Here is a 16,772-nt window from a genome sequence, read left to right on the forward strand (position 1 = left end):
GCAAACCTAATTCACCTGGAGAAGAGCAACAACTTGCAGTCACTCAGACTGGACAGGCTTTGCAAGACTCGAGGGTGCTCGCCCATCCCACTAGGCTGGTGGGGCTGTGGAAAGTGCTTTACATACATGTGCCTCTTTCAGTGGCTGCCCCAAATAACAGCAACATGTTAGTGGCCACCTTTATTAGATGGTCTTCTGCCTCCGGACTGCCTTGCAGTGGGCACCTGCCTCTTCTGTGGTGAGTAGTGTCTCTGAGGGGACTGAATCCAGGTCTGCTCCATCCTTGCCAACGCAAGCACCATCTCGTAACCCGGCCGTTCTGTTGGCACTTGCTGCGGTTGTTCGAGATGGGTATGTTTGTAACTTGGATCACTGGGCTGGTGTTAAAGCACCATCCAGACCCAGACTTTCCTGTTTGATTGCAGGACCATCACCCATCCCAGCAGAACCCAAGCGGGCTCCATGGGATTTACTTGCGGGCCTTCTGCACGGGGCTTGACTCTGTGCTGCAGCCCTATCGTCAGGCACTGCTTGACCTGGAACAAGAGGTAAGAGGGAGGTGGCCGAGGTGCTGCTGTGGCCGTGTGTGTGGCTGGGCGCTGGAAGTGCTGCAGCCTGAACTGTGGCGCAGTGGGAACCTGCCTCTCATATGGCGAGTAGCCTGACAAGTAGCTGCCAGGGACAGGACAGGAACTTTCACTTTGGGGATGTCTTCCAAATGGCTACTGCAAGTGCAGTCGATACTGGTCAGTGTATTCTGTGTCACTGACTTCCTGATTCATGGGAGGGCTCCCTCAGTTCCAGGGCAAGGCTCTGTCGCTCCAGCTGTAGTGATCCATGCTTTTAGCTCTGAAGATTTTTGACTAATTCCCCTGTCATGGCCAGGATAGCAGTGGTCATGTAACCTCTCAGGTGGGGTCACTGAGTCAGTGGTCTCACTGTGAGTTGCAGCCTGAAGTGGGACATGGCCCAAAAGTCTGTGGAGTGAGCTGTGAGCAAAGGCTCTTGTCATCAGGCCGTTTGCTCTCGCTTACCTTCATGCAGCCAGGCTCATAGGCTGTGGATTATTTCAGTTTCTGCTAACTGCTGTTGTTGTTGCAGTTCCTGGCTGATCCTCATCTCTCCATCTCGCACGTTAACTATTCCCTGGATCAGGTATGTTGCGTAGGACTTAGAGGCTTCAGGTTTATGCACCTTAATACTCATAGGTACAACATGGGTAATGCTACAGAGCTTGGCATTGCTGCTAGACCCCCATCTTTCCAACCACCTGACATTTGTACTTATCTCCTGAGTTTTAAAGTTGCATCAATGTCACCATTAACCTTTAGTCCTAAGCTTGCAAGAAAAAATAGAGTTTCCTTCCTGCAAGGTTGCAGTAGCTGGTAGCACATATGTCACCAAGGTGGAGGAAGCTACATGGTGTCTGTTTTTAGGCACCTTGATTTCCAAAATCACTAAATCCAGTGTGTCATCATTCACGACCTTTCCTCCATGGAGTCCTGCTAGGAGTCTTATGCTGTATTGCATGGCTGAAGAACTTCTGAGCTGGGGATGCCTGGATAGCCCCCTTAAGGGAGTATAGGTGTGTGCCGGGGCGCAAAGAGCTCTTGCTTCAACTATCCATCTGCCCCTCTGTTTCCTGAAAACTCATTTAGAGTCCAGCTCTGAAACTGGAGTGGTGGGGGGAACTGCTTGATTTTTTTCATATCCTGGAGCCAAAGTCTCAAACTTGTCAATTTGAGAAACTGCAGAATCACACTGATGCACTTCCAGCCTATCAGTACAATGCTGTGTTCCCCACAGCTTGCTTACTGTGCAGTGTCTCCGGACCTGCCTATCTCCTCCTTCATGATGCAGCTTGAGCCCAGTGCTGGGGTAGTGTTGCATTTCCCATATCTTAGGCTGGTTGTCTGTCCATGCAGAGACTGAGGTCTCCTGTTCTAGGGGCACCCAGATCAGGGCGATAGTGCTACCCAGTTGTGGGGCAACTGAAGTGACCAGCTGGAAAATCACTACATTTTGCTGCTTTGCCCCAAGTGCCCTTGCTGTCTCTTGCTTAGGAGCCTGCTCTTATGTGTTGATCCTTGCTTTGCAGTTCCAGCTGCTTTTCCCCTCGGTGATGGTGGTGGTTGAGCAGATCAAGACTCAGAAGGTACAGTGAAGGGTGACTGGGGCATCCACGCTGGGATGTGGCGTTCCCCCTCTTTCCCTTTACTTGGAGTTGCTTGTGGGTGGAGGTGCCACCAGATGATAGACAGGGCTTGTAGGCGGTTGGTGGGTGCACTCATCAGGAAGTAACTGGTTTCTCAGGGTCTGTCTTTCTCTCAGAGGCTACATGAAGCAGGCAGCAGAGAGATTCTGATCATAAGCAAGAGTGAGGCAGTGGGGTGATTTGCATCTTTAAAGTTGAGGGGAAGAGACAGATTTTTGGCAGACAGGCTTGGAGCTGGGGCAGGAGGGGAATGTGCAGCGATTCTCTCCCTTGACCTGGTCACACTGCTGTTTTCAGTATACAGGGATGGAACATGTTGCCACGTTTGCACGTTAGTGGCTGGCTTTGCTCCTCCTTGTGTCTGATCCCAAAGGATTCGCATCCCAGGAAATTGGGGGCATTTGCTAGATTCTGTGAAGCACAGGGAGAAGCTTGTGTGCTGGCTGCTAAGTGGTGTCTGGGAAAGGGGGCTCACGCAGCATTTCCTGGAGCAGTGGTTTTCAAATGGGGGTGTGCATACCCCAGCCGCACGTGGCTAAGTTGTAATAATGGTGGTGGAGCTTCTGATTGGCCAGTGCGTGATGAGTAATGGTATTGCTGGGTGTTGATGCTGGCATCAGTACGCTTCCTGAGGAGTGAATGTGGAGACGCACTGGGGTTGAGGGGAATGAGCAGCGATGTTCTGCAGGTAAAGGGGTGTTTAGCCAAAAAAGTTTGAAATCCACTCCCCTGGAGTTTGCAAGGCCTTTCCCTTCCGTTCCACGGCAGGTCGTCATTGAGACGTCCGGATTGCCAGCACTGCATCAAGACAGCAACTCGCTGCTGATCCACTGTGACTGCTTTGTTTCTTCTACAGATTCATGGCTGTCAGATCCTGGAGACTGTCCACAAGCACAGCTGTGGAGGGCTGCCCCCCGTGCGCAGTGCACTGGAAAAGTAGGGAGACTCTCTAATCCTGCTGCTGAGTTCTTGTGGAACAGCTGGAGTTAGTCATAGAATCTCCTCTCCAGACACCTGTTTGATCCAGGAAATGGGCTTGGGGCTGGGCTTACAGCCCTGGGGGTGCAAATCTTCTGCTTATCCTCAGGATGAGCGCAGCCTGGACAACACCAGTGCGCACCTCTGCCAGACACTGACCTGCCAGCTGTCTCATTGCTGAGCTGCTGGGGCATCTCTTGGGGGAGGGAAGTTCAGTCTCCATGGCTTCTCAGCTGAGGTGGCCAACAAGGAGCCAGCTGAGACTGGCTGGGTGGTGAGGGCTCTGCTAGTTACTGTCCTCGTGATTTCCCCATTACCCCGTGCAGTTCCTGTGCACATCACAGTGGGAGCTGCTTCGTGGTATCACCGGAGCCCTTGGGAGTTTAGCTTGGGTGTTCAGACAGTGGGGCAGTTTGGTTAGTTGCACACTGATTGAGGCATGTCCCCATGGAGAGAGACCTGGGCACTGACTTTCCAGGTGTGGTTTGTGGAGCTGCTGAGGTGTCCAGGTGGGAAGGAACAGCGAGCTGGAGGGTTGCCATGTGGCATCCTGGGCATGTCACTGTGTCACGTGTCTGACTGCCTGTAATGGAGCTAAGCAGGTATCGTGCTTGTGGCAGGCCCAGGCCCATTCATGTCTGCCTGGGAGCACACAGCTTTCTGGCAGAAGAGGACCATCCATGTCTCCCTGGGAGCACACAGCTTTCTGGCAGAAGAGCTCCCATCTGGCCAACTGATCTGATGCATAATATATGTTCAGTTCCAGCTGCTCTGTACACAGATCCCTCTTACTTCCCACTTCTCTTGGTCTCCAGGATCCTGGCTGTGTGTCATGGGGTTATGTATAAGCAGCTGTCTGCCTGGATGCTGCATGGACTGCTGCTGGATCAACATGAAGAGTTTTTCATCAGACAAGGCCCATCTTCAGGGAATGTCCCTGCCCAGCCAGAAGAGGAGGATGATGACCTGGGAATTGGTGGGCTAACAGGGAAACAGCTGCGAGAGCTACAAGACCTGGTGAGGTTCCAGCTGAAGGCATAGCTTCTTTCGGGCATTTGTGGGTCTGGGCAGAAACATGTGGCCAGCGGAAGAGCCACGTGCACAGATGTTCTCATTGCCTTTGTGTCCACAGTGCAAGTGCGCTGTGAATTCACCCCCTGATATTCTGCACTCAACTTCCCTGCGTAGGAAGGTCAGGCCAAGTATAAGTTGCACAAACACATAGGCTAGGAAAGATAAAATAGATTTTTAAGGACAATTAGCAGAAGGCATAAAGACTTTCAGTATATCAAATGCTGGGAGTTGTGAAAGGATTGTTCAGCCTGCTGGATTCCCAGAGAAATAAAGGACACGGCAGAGGGATCAAATGCATCTCTTCCTCGGTTATCTCCACAGGGGATGTTGGAGATGCCTATCCTAAAACAGCTTCTTTTCAGATAAAGAGATGAGGATGCCTTAAAATTGAGGTGTCAGGAGCGGAGATGTAGGATCAGCTGATACAGTAAGAAACAAGGAGTAGAGGGTTCTTCACCTGAGTGCTGAGAGTTTGGAGCTGAGAGGGAGAGCAGCTAACAAAAAAAATGCAAGCTTACTGGAATTGGCTGTCAGATGAAGGACCAAAGGGTAATAAATGCAGCTCTCTAGACTTGGCTCTGCGGTGATCCCAGGATATAGCAGCCTGACCCATCAGTACCAAGTAAGCTGGGTGCAGCACTGAGTAGAGACATCAGACAAAACCAGCACAGCTTCTTTGAAAGAAAGTAATATGGGTATATGTTAAATGCCTATGAGGGGATTAGTTGGTACTGCGAATATGTTTGAATGGAGGCAAGCCCCCTCAGCTTACCTGCGTTATGTAGGTTGGGTTTGTCTTCTTCCACACCATCTCCATAGCTGATTTTCTTCTGTTTGAATTGTCCATGCCCTGCACCTTCCCTCATCTGTTCCCCCAACTCCTTTTTCTGTGTTCCTTTCTTGTCCTGTGATAGCGCTTGATTGAGGAGGAAAACATGCTGGCACCATCTCTGAAGCAGTTTTCCCTGCGGGTGGAGATGCTACCATCATACATTCCTGTGCGGGTTGCTGAGAAAATCCTCTTTGTGGGAGAATCAGTTCAGATGTTTGAGAATCAAAACGTGACCCTGACCAGAAAAGGTAGGACAGCTGCCTGCAGCTTCCCGTGTTGTGTGGAACAGGGGCGCTTGTAGAGCATCGTGCCACGCATCCTGCAGCACGCGGCTCTGTGATTCCAGCTGAGTCTCCCTGCCCTCCGGTGCAAGGGCAGTCGCTTCTAAGCCAGCCTTTGAGCCCACTGGGGACTGTATTGTCCCATCCCAGCCATCACAGTAATCGTCTTTATGAGCGTTATAGCAGCCACGAGGTATTTCTACATCCTCACCTAGGTTTCATCCCATTCAGTCTGCAAGTCTTCATCTTTCCTCCCGCACATCTGCCAGTATTCTAGGAAAAGTGAAGTAGTGTTACACAAATCAAAAGGTTGAGACAGAGCCGTTGCCCAGGTCCAGTCTGGTTAGCGGTGTTCGTGCTGTTCCCAATTTCCTGTGGTCCAGCTGCCTGTTGTCAGGTCCGAGGCAAGCTACTGCGACACCTGCCTCTCCATGACCTGCCACGTGGCTCCATTCAGCCCTTCCCTCAGACCTGCTCCCCAGCCTGGGAGTCCGCTCGGGCACCTGTTTTCAGACGGCAGCATCCTCTGTCTCTGAGCTCCTAGAACCAACTCTTGTCTCATGCCCCTCTCTGTTCTAGCATAGCCCAGGTGCACTCCGTTCGGGCCTTCTGTGCAAAGACACTTAAGTGGTTGCATTTCGTGGCATGAAGCATCAGCCGCACCAAGGCCCTTCTTGTAAGGGTGGGGCCTGCCGTTTAGTTTAGCTGAGCAAAAGAACTCCCGCACCTGAAGTAGGATGGAAATAGGAAATGTTGCTTGCAGAGTGATGGAGGTTGTATCATTGGGACAAGCCACTTCTAGAAGCCCTCTGGAAGCATTTTACTACACACCAGGTTAGGCAGTGCTCTGTGCGAGGAAGGTGGGTACCCAGTGACCGAGATGCAGCTGGAGGGAAGCGTAGCCATCAAACTTCTACTCAGTCCCTTAGGCAAAGGCGCCTGAGTAGCTTGTTGAGGTACCGTGCTCTTCTGTGCTGTTTTACCTGTGTCCCAACGCTCTTCTGTCTGCTGGGCAGGCTCCATCCTGAAGAACCAGGAGGACACTTTTGCTGCAGAGTTGCACCGACTCAAGCAACAGCCACTCTTTAGCCTGGTGGACTTCGAGTCTGTGGTTGATTGGATACGAAGTACCGTTGCTGAGGTAATCTCACTGCAAGGAAACCAAGCAGCCTGTGAGCTACCAGGAGGGGCGAGGCCCAGGTGGGGTGACTGCATTGCTGACTGAACGTGTGCTGTGATACTGCATCGTCCTCTCTAATCCGAGCATTGTATAAATAATGGCCTGCCCTTACCCGTTCGTTTTCATGTTCTAAACGTTTAGTCAAAATAGGTACAGCAAGGAACATTACAGTTCACATCGGAGAGATTTAATTTACATTCAAAGTCTCAGTTTATTATAGAACTTGGGCATTGCACTCAGAGCGATGGGAACAGCAGAGGAGTCAGACATGTCCTCACCATCGGGAGGAGGCCAGGAATAAAAGCCAGGACTTGACTCCATTGTATCCTCTGTAGTCTTCATATGTGGATCTTGACTTATTTTGGAAATCTTGGGAGCAGTTTGCTGCTGGAGGAATGGGGCAGTGTGAATTAAAGGGTTCGTTCATTAGTAACATAGATCATTCTCGGGCAGGTTCCTCCCCTTCGCTGTGCTGGCCTGGTGGTGGGGAACAGCATATTCTGTTCTGGGTACATTCCTGCACTGCACTTGGCATGCTCCGAGTTGCAGCTGAATCTCTGACCAGGTTCAGAGAAGAGTAGTGTTGTGGGAGATGGGCTGGACTGAGCACGTTCTTGTGTCTCCATAGCACCTGTGGAAGCTGATGGTGGAAGAATCGGATTTACTAGGACAGCTGAAGGTAACAACTGTCTGTGCGCACCCATGCATGCTTCTCTTCAAGGGGTCATTTTAACAGTTTTCCCTCGTTTTTGGGGTTTTGCATTTGTCTTCTTCAGGTAAAGCTGTTCCCATTGCTTCTGTCACTGAGATAGGAGCGGCATAGCAAGGACTGACAGAGGCAGGCAGTTTCTCTGTGGGGTACATGGTTTCACAGTCTGCCCTCTAAGGAAGAGGAATGACATTGCTGGCCATCCAGGCAGGATGGATGCTGTCCAGAGCCACAGGCCTCTGCCCAATTCAGGTTCTGCAGCTGCTCCTCAGAGCAGCCCAAGCCACAGTCTGTTGAAGCAGTAACAGAAACAGATGTTTGTACAATTCTTCCTCCTCCTCTTGGAATTTCATATTTAAATATCTGTCTTCACAGATTATTAAAGATTTCTATCTCTTGGGAAGAGGAGAATTGTTTCAGGCCTTCATCGACACTGCACAGCACATGCTAAAAACGCCACCCACTGCTGTAACCGAACACGGTGAGTCCCATGCTCAGTCCTGCCCACTCTGCATGCTGTACTGAGAGGATAGTAAGCCCTGCAAATATGAGATCAATTTTTTTCTTGACCAGCCAGCAAGGAAAACCCCATTTTGTCCCCACTCAAGTGCTATGCCAGTCAGTCTTCCTGCCCTTTACACTGACCAGGTCTAGGTAATGGCTTTAGGGAGCAATCCTTCATTAAGGAAGGGGTGAGATGGATTAAACTGCACCGTAACAAGGTTTTTCCTACCTGGCATTAGTAGCATGGCTGCCTCGCAATTGGGTAAGTTACTTTTTTAAACAGGAGCAAGTCAAACCACTGGAGTGCTGCCCTGGGAGACAGATGGAGGGCTCCCCTTTCCTCCATGTGGGCAGTGGCTTATCCAGCACTGTACTGTCATGAGGCCAGGCTAGGGCCATGCTTTCGTGAGTGCCCAGTATCCTGTGTGGAAGAGCAGGTTCCACTTGCACAGCCCCCAAGAGGGATGGGAGCGGGCTGCCCGTGGGTGGCTGAGGTGCGAGAACAAACTTCTCAGCCCCTGGTCCTGGTAACAGCTCTGAGGTTCGCGTTGGCTGCACCACGACACATGCTGAGGCTCGTGCTCTTTCCTTGCCAGATGTCAACGTTGCATTCCAGCAGTCTGCCCACAAGGTGCTTCTGGATGACGATAACCTCCTCCCCCTGCTTCACCTGACCATCGAGTATCATGGGAAGGAGCACAAAGGTACCGACTTGAGCTTGTTGCCAGGGGGTGGGGGGAGCCATGAGCTGTCCTGCTTCAGTCTCTGCTCCACTCCACAGACCTTTCAGGTTAAGGAGTCTGAGCTTTCTGCGCACCCCACTTTGACTCAGGCACCCTCCCCTGTGCTTCCTGGTCCTGGAGGGGGATGCCCTGCCTCGCTCTGTCCCCTGCTCTGTTGCTTGCTGGAGGATCTCTTCCTCCTCTAAGTGTCTACGCCCAGGTCATAGTTCTGCTGTTCTGTTTCTTTCCAGATCCCTCTCAGGCCCGAGAAGGACCCTCCCGGGAGCTCTCACCCCGCGAGGCCCCCACCTCTGGCTGGGCCGCACTCGGCCTCTCTTACAAAGTACAGTGGCCGCTGCACATTCTCTTCACACCTGCTGTCCTGGAGAAGTGAGTGCCAGCCCCTGCCTGCTTACAGTTAGCATATAGTATCTTGGATACCGGGCACACAGATGCTGTTGTCTACCAGTCAGTGAAAAGTGCAGAACTGCATTACACTCCTTACTTGCAGTATAAGAACGCGTTGCTGGTGTCTGGGTAAGCAGCTGCAAAGTGCTGGTCAGTCTGTGTCCCTCAACCAGCAGTGCTTCTCCTGCAGCAAACCCGGCAGCTCCATCCCTTTCTCCTTTGCAGCACCAGGGCGAACCCCGAGTTAGTGCCCCTGGCCGCAGGAAGCATTTCTGTTCAGAGGCAGGCCGTCACCATGCCCGCTCTGCCTCAGTGTTCAGCCCCCTGCCTGCCCCTTGGTCTCACATCTGCGTTGTTCTGTAGTGGGTGTTTGGGTCCTGAGGAATGTGCATGGCTCAGAAGGTCGGTCTTTGTCTTGGCTGCAGGTATAATGTCGTCTTCAAATACCTGCTGAGCGTCAGGCGGGTGCAGGCCGAGCTGCAGCACTGCTGGGCCCTGCAGATGCAGCGCAAGCACCTGAAGTCCAACAGAACTGATGCCATCAAGTGGCGTCTGCGGGATCACATGGCATTCCTTGTGGACAATCTCCAGTACTATCTGCAGGTCAGGGTACAGGGGATGCTGAGCAGGCACCCAAGTCCTGTGCAGTGAGATGTAGCTTGTTCGCTGGAGCTTTTCCTCCCCGCTAGGTTTTATCTGTAGGATATGGGGTAACAGGGAGGACAAGGGTTAACAAAATACAGAACAGGACCAGCACTTGCTAGATTACATCCTGAACAGGTGCTAAAGAGACTGGTTCTCTGAGGAACCAGTACACGACTAAAGCTTATGGTCTCCTGAACTGGCAGAGCTGTAAGCAAGTGCTTGGTGCTCTTAGGGAGGTGGGAATCCCAGCTTCCAAATGGCACCTCACATTCGTGGCAGCCATGCTGACAGAATCCGTGTGTTCAGGGGCCTTTCCACCTTTCTCCCTCTCCACATCAACTCCATCCTGAATTTAGTGTTTAGTAGCTGAAGAATTGACAGAGTATAAACAAGACCCTGGTCAAAAAATGTCAAAGTAAAGTGTAGAGGTTAGATTATGTCGTTGAATCTTTTGCTGAAAGTTAACAGTATAACAGTTCTCGCTGATATAAGCTGTGACTTTCCACTCAAGCTGTATGTAGGGTGAGAAAATGTTACCTTCTCCCTGTATTATAGCTGTATTTTCTTCACTTGGCTTACTTTGGCAATTACACTGCTTATTTAACAAGGAAAGGACAGTATGAGAGTTGGGGAAAAGAGTAGAAAACGGGAAATTATTAACTTTTTCTTGAAACTCTGGTACGTTGAACTAATTTGCTAATTGACCAGACAGAACCCTCCAATTTCAGTTCTTGTTTATTCACAGTCCTGTTTTTCCAATAGGAAAAAGTGGGTGATCATTTTTTATTCAACAGAATCAAAAGCCTACAAGAACTACAAACAAACTTTAGACTTTTTCTTTGAAAGAAAATTTCCATTTTTAGAAAAACTGTACCAGCAGACTACAAATTCTAACATTTAGACAAGGAAGTATTTGGTAGCTGTGTTGGTCTGAGACAAAAATAAATGCAAAACTCCAGAACTCTTGGTTCAGAGAGAAAACCTTTTATTAGACCAACTAAGATATTGCAAAAAAAGTATAGCTTCTTCTGCAAGCTTTCGTGCCCTTCCTCAGGCTCAGGGAAAATTAAAGATGGTAAAAAGTCCCCATAGGTAGAAAATAAACTTCATTTTTGCGCAGAAGAAGCTGAAGGTGGAAGTCTGTTCCTCTGGGTCCATGAGAGTGTCCTTGTGAGTTGCTCTTTGAGATGCAGCTAAGGCAGGATTCCTTCCCTGGCGGTGTCAGTCAGCAGAAAGGTAGGGAGGTGTAGAAATCTTCTTGTTCAGCAATGAAATTTAAATCCAAAGTCATTTAGACAAGCATTCAGCTGGGGTGAGTCATTCCTAGGGTTTTGCTAACCCTCTGCAAGCAGACTGAATAGATCGGGCAGAGGTGGAATGGCATCTGTCATGCAAGGAGAATCGAATGATGGTAATGAGATTTTTTTTTTTTTTTGATGCACCCGTCAGGTGGATGTGCTGGAATCTCAGTTCTCGCAGCTTCTGCAGCAGATAAATTCTACCCGGGATTTTGAGAGTATCCGGTTGGCTCATGATCACTTCCTCAGTAACCTGTTGGCTCAGTCATTCATTCTGCTGAAACCTGTGAGTTGTTCTTACCTTCTGCAGTGTATCGCAGAGATCATGTGCTCACTCATGAATAGACATGACAGGCCAGGAGCATTTCACTAGGTTCATATTTAATTAACCTAGTGTGACCACCTGAATCACGCAGGCCATTGGAATCCCAGGAATTAACCCGTCTGCATTTTTTCTAGAAAAGCATGTCTGTCAGCATGGCCTGTCTTCCTAGATGTGTGACTTTGTATGCTTGCTGCACTGAAATGCAGATGGTTTCTTTATGCCCAGTTGACCAGGAGACTAAGGGGGCTCTGTATCGGTAACCTGTCCTCTGCATTGTTCACAACATTATTTACAGATTCCTAGGACAGGCATGGGGAGGGACAGATCGGGGCCCCTGCGGTGAGGGGGAAAGTGGGGCTGGGGCAGGGGGAGACGCCACACACCTGAGGTGGGGTGGGGTGGGGCATGGGACAGAGCCAGGGCTTTGTGGGGGAGGGCACTGCTGCATGCACCCCAGGAGAGCATGGGGGGTGCCTCCTGGCTCTGTGCACAGGGTGAGCTGGTGGCTGCGCTGGGCTGGGCTCAGGCCAGGCAGTGGCAGCACTGGGAGGGGGCTACTGCAAATTTTGGGGTGGCTGTAGCCTCCTTCCCAGTACCGCTGCTGCCTGCCCCGAGCACAGCCCTGCTCCACCCTGGCGCTGGCCCCAGCCAGCAGCAGCAGCCCACCCTCACCCCATGCATAGATCTGGAGGGCACACTCCGCCCCCATGCCCTCTTGGGCTGTGTGTAGTGGCAGGAGCCGCTCACAGCTCCGTCCCGTGCCCCGCCCTGCCCTAGTGCCAGCCCCTGCCCCGCTCTCTCCCCCGCTGCAGGGGCCTCGGTCCTTTCCCCCACAACAGACTTACCAGCCTGACGCTGCTCTCTCTGTTGCTGGGCTGCGCTCTTGGCCACCTGCGTGCTGTGGTGCGGCTGCACGCATGCAACATTTATTGGTGACATCATCGGCAACATGAGCCAAAAAAAGCTGACTGCTAATAATGTCAATTTTCCTTATATTGGTGCTGATACGATATGGGACCGATGTATCGGTGCACCTCAGAAATACATAATCTAAACTCTTCATAAAACCACCATCAACACTGACACAGCACAGGACATAACACCTGAATCTGTCATAGATAAAGCGAGGGAACCAGGGCAGCCAATGTTCTGCTTCTATAAAAGGTTTATTAATAAATGCTCAAGAGATCCCAGGCAGGGTGAGCCACAAACCCTCCAGTCCCTGCCAGTCTGACCATAGCGTAAAATGCCTTCCTGACTCCAAATGTGGCGATCGGTTTGACCCGAAGCAGAGGGGCAAGACCCTCTAGCCAGGAACCTTCAGTTTTAAGTCTCAGCAGGCGCACTGGTGCAGCCCCTTTCTCCTCCCCATCCCCAGCCAGCACCCAGTGCTTCTGATGGAGGCTTAAAACCACCCTGGTTAAGTACAGTCAAAAAGCCTGAGGCTGAATCAATTCGATCTTTGCGGGTTAATACAAGATGCAGAGATTAAATTGAACCAGAAGTGAACAGATATTTACCTTCGAGTCAGGTAATGCAGCCACATGCCTGCAGTAGCTCAGGCCACAAGCTGGGGGGCGCCAGAGAGCATGGTTCTCTGGCTGCGTGGTCACTTCCTCTTCCTGCTGCCCCCTCTGGGATTTGTAGTCCAGACTTACAGCAGCAGGACTCTGTTTAAGCCCCCCCCCAAGCTGGAGTTTGCCTGGAGGGGGCAGTCCCCACGCCTTCAGTCTGGGCTGCATCCCCAGCCACACTGCTGCCCTCCCCTCCTTGTCAGCCAGCTCTCACTGCCCCAGCTAGGGAGCAGAGGGGTAGCGCCAGCCCTACTCTCTGGAAGCTGGCAGCCCAGCCCAGCCCAGGGTTGCAAAGTGCTGGGATGCTGGGGGTCTGTGATTTAACTTGAACCAGGAGGGGGTCTGGGACAGAAATTTCATAAACCGGTTTGACCTAAATCAGTTAAGCCTGATACTACATTCAACCAGGTGCATCTTAAACCAGTTTCAGCCATTTTGAAACGGGTTAATGTGCACTGAGCTTCTGTTCTGTTACGGGTTTAAACCAGTTTCTGATTATTTTAACCCGGTTTATGTGTAACTTCTGTCCCTAGCCCCTGAAACATGTAGCAGAAAGTGAGGGGAGGGGGAGCAACGAGCCAAGCCCAGAAGCCTGGGAAATCCCCATAGCCAAACATAAGAATCACTACGCCTAGATTGGGGCGGGCAATTATTTTGGGCAGAGGGCCGCTTACTGAGTTTCGGAAAGCCATCGAGGGCCGCATGACAGGCAGCCCAGGACAGCTCAATATTAATTCTCTACATTTTTTAGGGGCCCTGCAGGCCGGATAGAAAGGCTGGCCCCCGGGCCACATTTTGCCCACCCCTGGCCTAGGTCATCCCTGACCAGTGACTGTCCACAACCTCTTTTTGAACACCTCCAGCGATGGAGAGTCTGCACCTTCCCGGGCGACTGCCTCCCTGCTCTAATGGTGAAGACGTTCTTCCTGAGATCCAGTCTAACCTGCTTTGCTGCAACTTCAGGCCACTGGCTCGTGTCCTACTCTTCACAGCAAGAGAGAAAATATGTTCTCCCTCTTCTTCACAGCAGCCCGTCACGCATTTGAAGTCTGCTGTCATGTTCCCTCAAGTGCCTTTTCTCCAAGCTGAACATGCCTCGCTCCTTCAGCCTCTCCTCATAGGACTGGTTTGCCAAGCCCTTTATCATCATCACCTGCCTCTGGACCCTCTCTAGCTTTGCTACATCTTTTAAAATGTAGAGCCAAGAACTGCACACAATAATCTTCATCCTTGAAAGGCTAGTAAAAGGGTTGTTCAGTAACAGCAAGTGCACCCTGCACCTGTGCAGGGGCTTGGACTAGGTGGTCCTCGAGGTCCCTTCCAGCCCTGGGATTCTGCTCGGGTTCAGGATGTTTTCCCGGACGCACCAGGTGCACTAGCATTTCTTAAGAACAAAATCCAAGGTTTTGAAGCCACAAGGGACCATTACATTTCATTCATTTACCCTGGTATTGAGCCCACCACTTTTTGGCACCTCTTTGATCTGAAGATGCCAAGAGATGGAGAACCTACCACTTCCAGCTGGTGGCTTATTCCACTTGGTTCTGCCTCACTGATAAAAGCTCTCTCTCTAGTCTCGTTTTGCTGATGCATGCCTAGGTTTCGGGTCTCTCTGAGTAGTCTGAATTAGCTCCTTGTTAACTAGGAATTTTCTGCTCTAGCAATCCCTGCTTTTCGTTAAAATGCTGTTAACCCTTTTTTCCATAGCATCAGTCCTTCCTACCTGATTGCACAGGAAGACTTATTTGGCCTCTAAAATTAAAAAGTTAAAGAGATCATGTCAACATGTCACAGACCTATTTAAGTCCCTGCAAGCGCCTAAAAGTGCATTTTTAAAGGCCTGTTGAGTGCCCCGACCTATACTGTTTTTCTCGTCATCAGTGATAGAGTCTTTCACTCACAGGCACTTAGTGCAAAATGATTTCAAACACCTACGGAGGGACATTTAGAAGTTAAGAACTTTCTCAACTTTGTAGCATGAAATTCCTGCTTTTACATCTTATCCAAAGTTCGTTTTTGCAGAGAGGTTTGGGCCACGTTTCGGCCGTCCGTGTTCTTACTCTTCTAAAGAAATGCTTTATGCAGAACATCCCACGTTTCAGAGCCAAGCTGTTATTTCACTTTAATTTCAAAAGAGGATTTCCAAAGAAGCTGCATGTTGCCTGTTCAGAAACAGGCAAGTGGTGAGCAGGGAAATAACATTATAGAGGTGTTAGAAAGAGGGGTAGAAAAATGGCCAGCATGTCAGCGTCCTTCCCCAGTGAGAGTTTCCTGCTGTTTTTAAATGGTCAGGCTAAACAAGACCCACTGTTAGGAAATGGCACTTGTTACACAAATCTAAAACTCCCCCGCTGGCCCTGCCTGCCTTCTCACAGGTTTTCCACTGCTTAAACGAAATCCTGGATCTGTGTCACAGTTTCTGTTCCCTCGTCAGTCAGAACTTGGGCCCGCTGGACGAACGCGGAGCTGCCCAGCTGAGCATCCTGGTAAAGGTGAGTTGGGCCACGTGACCCCCTCCTCCTCTCCGCACAGGCACTTGCAAGGAGCCGGGTGGGGTGACAGTCCTGCCTGCTTAAAGCAGGGACAGTGTGTTATATATCCTGTGATTTTTAAACTGATGTAATAAAATTAGTGCATGGAGGTGAATAATTCATTTGTCTAGCCACAGCAGGGTTGGACTCTGTTCAAGCTAAACTGGAACAAGAGCATGTAGACTGGCTTGATCAAGTAGAAGCAAACCAACAAGTGGGTGCAGTGCATGCAAAAAAAAGGCCTCAAAAAAGCAGCAGCTACATCCTGCTGTTTGCTCTCTGCAGAGCTGAAGGGTGCGGCACTTTCTGGCTGCAACATGGGGAAGTGCCTGCAAGGAAGCTAATAAAACTCACTGAAGACTCTCAGTTAGCACTGAAGGTCCTGGATTTGGGAAGACTGGCTGACTCTCTCTCCTAATTGTGTTCTGTTTCACTGCAATGGTATGAGCTGGCTTACCTGCACAGTGACGCTACTACCAGGAGCTGTTGGCTTCTGGAAGGAAGCTTTTCTTTGGGTTGTGAATCATCCTGTTGTCAGGGATGGGGCAGGAAGCTGCTGTGGTTTCAGCTCTCTGACGCTGGTCTTCTCTCACCCGCAGGGCTTCAGCCGCCAGTCCTCGCTCCTCTTTAAGATTCTCTCCAGTGTCCGCAACCACCAGATCAACTCTGACCTGGCCCAGCTGCTGCTCCGCCTCGACTACAACAAGTACTACACCCAGGCAGGGGGCACCCTGGGCAGGTAGGACAGGCTGGGCACTGGGTTTGCTGACACCAGCACCCAGAGGTGTTTGAGACATAGATTCATAGAGTAGGGTCAGAAGGGACCTAAGTAGATCATCAAGTCCAACCCACTGTCCTGGGCAGGAGAGAATACAGGGCTCATATGACCCCTGCTAGGTAATTATCTAGCCTGCTCTTAAAGACCCCCAGGGTAGGAGCTAGCACCACTTCCCTTGGACGTTGGTTCCAGACCCTGGCCGCCCTGACTGTGAAGTCGCGCCTCCTGATGTCTAGTCTGAACTTACTCTCTTACAACTTGTGGTCATTACTCCTGGTAGTGCTGGGGGGAACAGGGTCTCTCCCATTCCCCTTTGGTCCCCCCTGGTAAGTTTATAGACCAGATCCCCTCTCAGCCTTCTCTTGCGGAGGCCGAACAGGTTCAGGCCTCTCCTCGTAGGGCCTGCCCTGCTGCCCCTGACCATGCGGGTGGCCTCCTCTGGACCCTCTCCATTCTGTCCACATCCCTTTTGAAGTGCAGTGCCCAGACCTGGACACAGTACTCCAGCTGTGGCCTGACCAGCGTCACATAGAGGGGGAGGATCACCTCCTTGGACCTGCTCATGATGCATCTGTGGATGCACAACAAGGTGTGGTTGGTCTTCCTGACCGCGTCCCCACATTGGTGGCCCAGGTTCATTTTGGCATCAATAATGACTCCAAGATCCTTTTCCACCTCTGCACTGATGAGAAGGGAGTTCCCCAGCCTGTAGGGCTGC

At 50.9% G+C, this 16,772-nt stretch overlaps 1 protein-coding gene across 1 annotated transcript in view; it reads left to right on the top strand.

The window, feature by feature from the left end:
• Nucleotides 1–187: 187 nt before the first annotated feature.
• The window catches only part of TUBGCP4 (tubulin gamma complex associated protein 4), a 19,522-nt gene continuing 2,937 nt past the window's right edge, over nt 188–16,772 (top strand). Inside the window, exons 1-16 of the mRNA XM_025212480.1 lie at nt 188–238; nt 426–548; nt 1,102–1,155; nt 2,099–2,155; nt 3,072–3,151; nt 4,009–4,210; nt 5,182–5,347; nt 6,397–6,521; nt 7,189–7,239; nt 7,645–7,750; nt 8,370–8,477; nt 8,747–8,885; nt 9,329–9,506; nt 10,998–11,132; nt 15,121–15,237; nt 15,876–16,015. Of these exons, the coding sequence (XP_025068265.1) occupies nt 188–238; nt 426–548; nt 1,102–1,155; nt 2,099–2,155; nt 3,072–3,151; nt 4,009–4,210; nt 5,182–5,347; nt 6,397–6,521; nt 7,189–7,239; nt 7,645–7,750; nt 8,370–8,477; nt 8,747–8,885; nt 9,329–9,506; nt 10,998–11,132; nt 15,121–15,237; nt 15,876–16,015 (1,832 nt within the window). The remainder of the gene's footprint in view (nt 239–425; nt 549–1,101; nt 1,156–2,098; nt 2,156–3,071; nt 3,152–4,008; nt 4,211–5,181; nt 5,348–6,396; nt 6,522–7,188; nt 7,240–7,644; nt 7,751–8,369; nt 8,478–8,746; nt 8,886–9,328; nt 9,507–10,997; nt 11,133–15,120; nt 15,238–15,875; nt 16,016–16,772) is intronic.

The sequence above is a fragment of the Alligator sinensis genome, unplaced genomic scaffold (assembly GCF_000455745.1).
Source record: "Alligator sinensis unplaced genomic scaffold, ASM45574v1 scaffold407_1, whole genome shotgun sequence".
NCBI lineage: Eukaryota > Metazoa > Chordata > Crocodylia > Alligatoridae > Alligator > Alligator sinensis.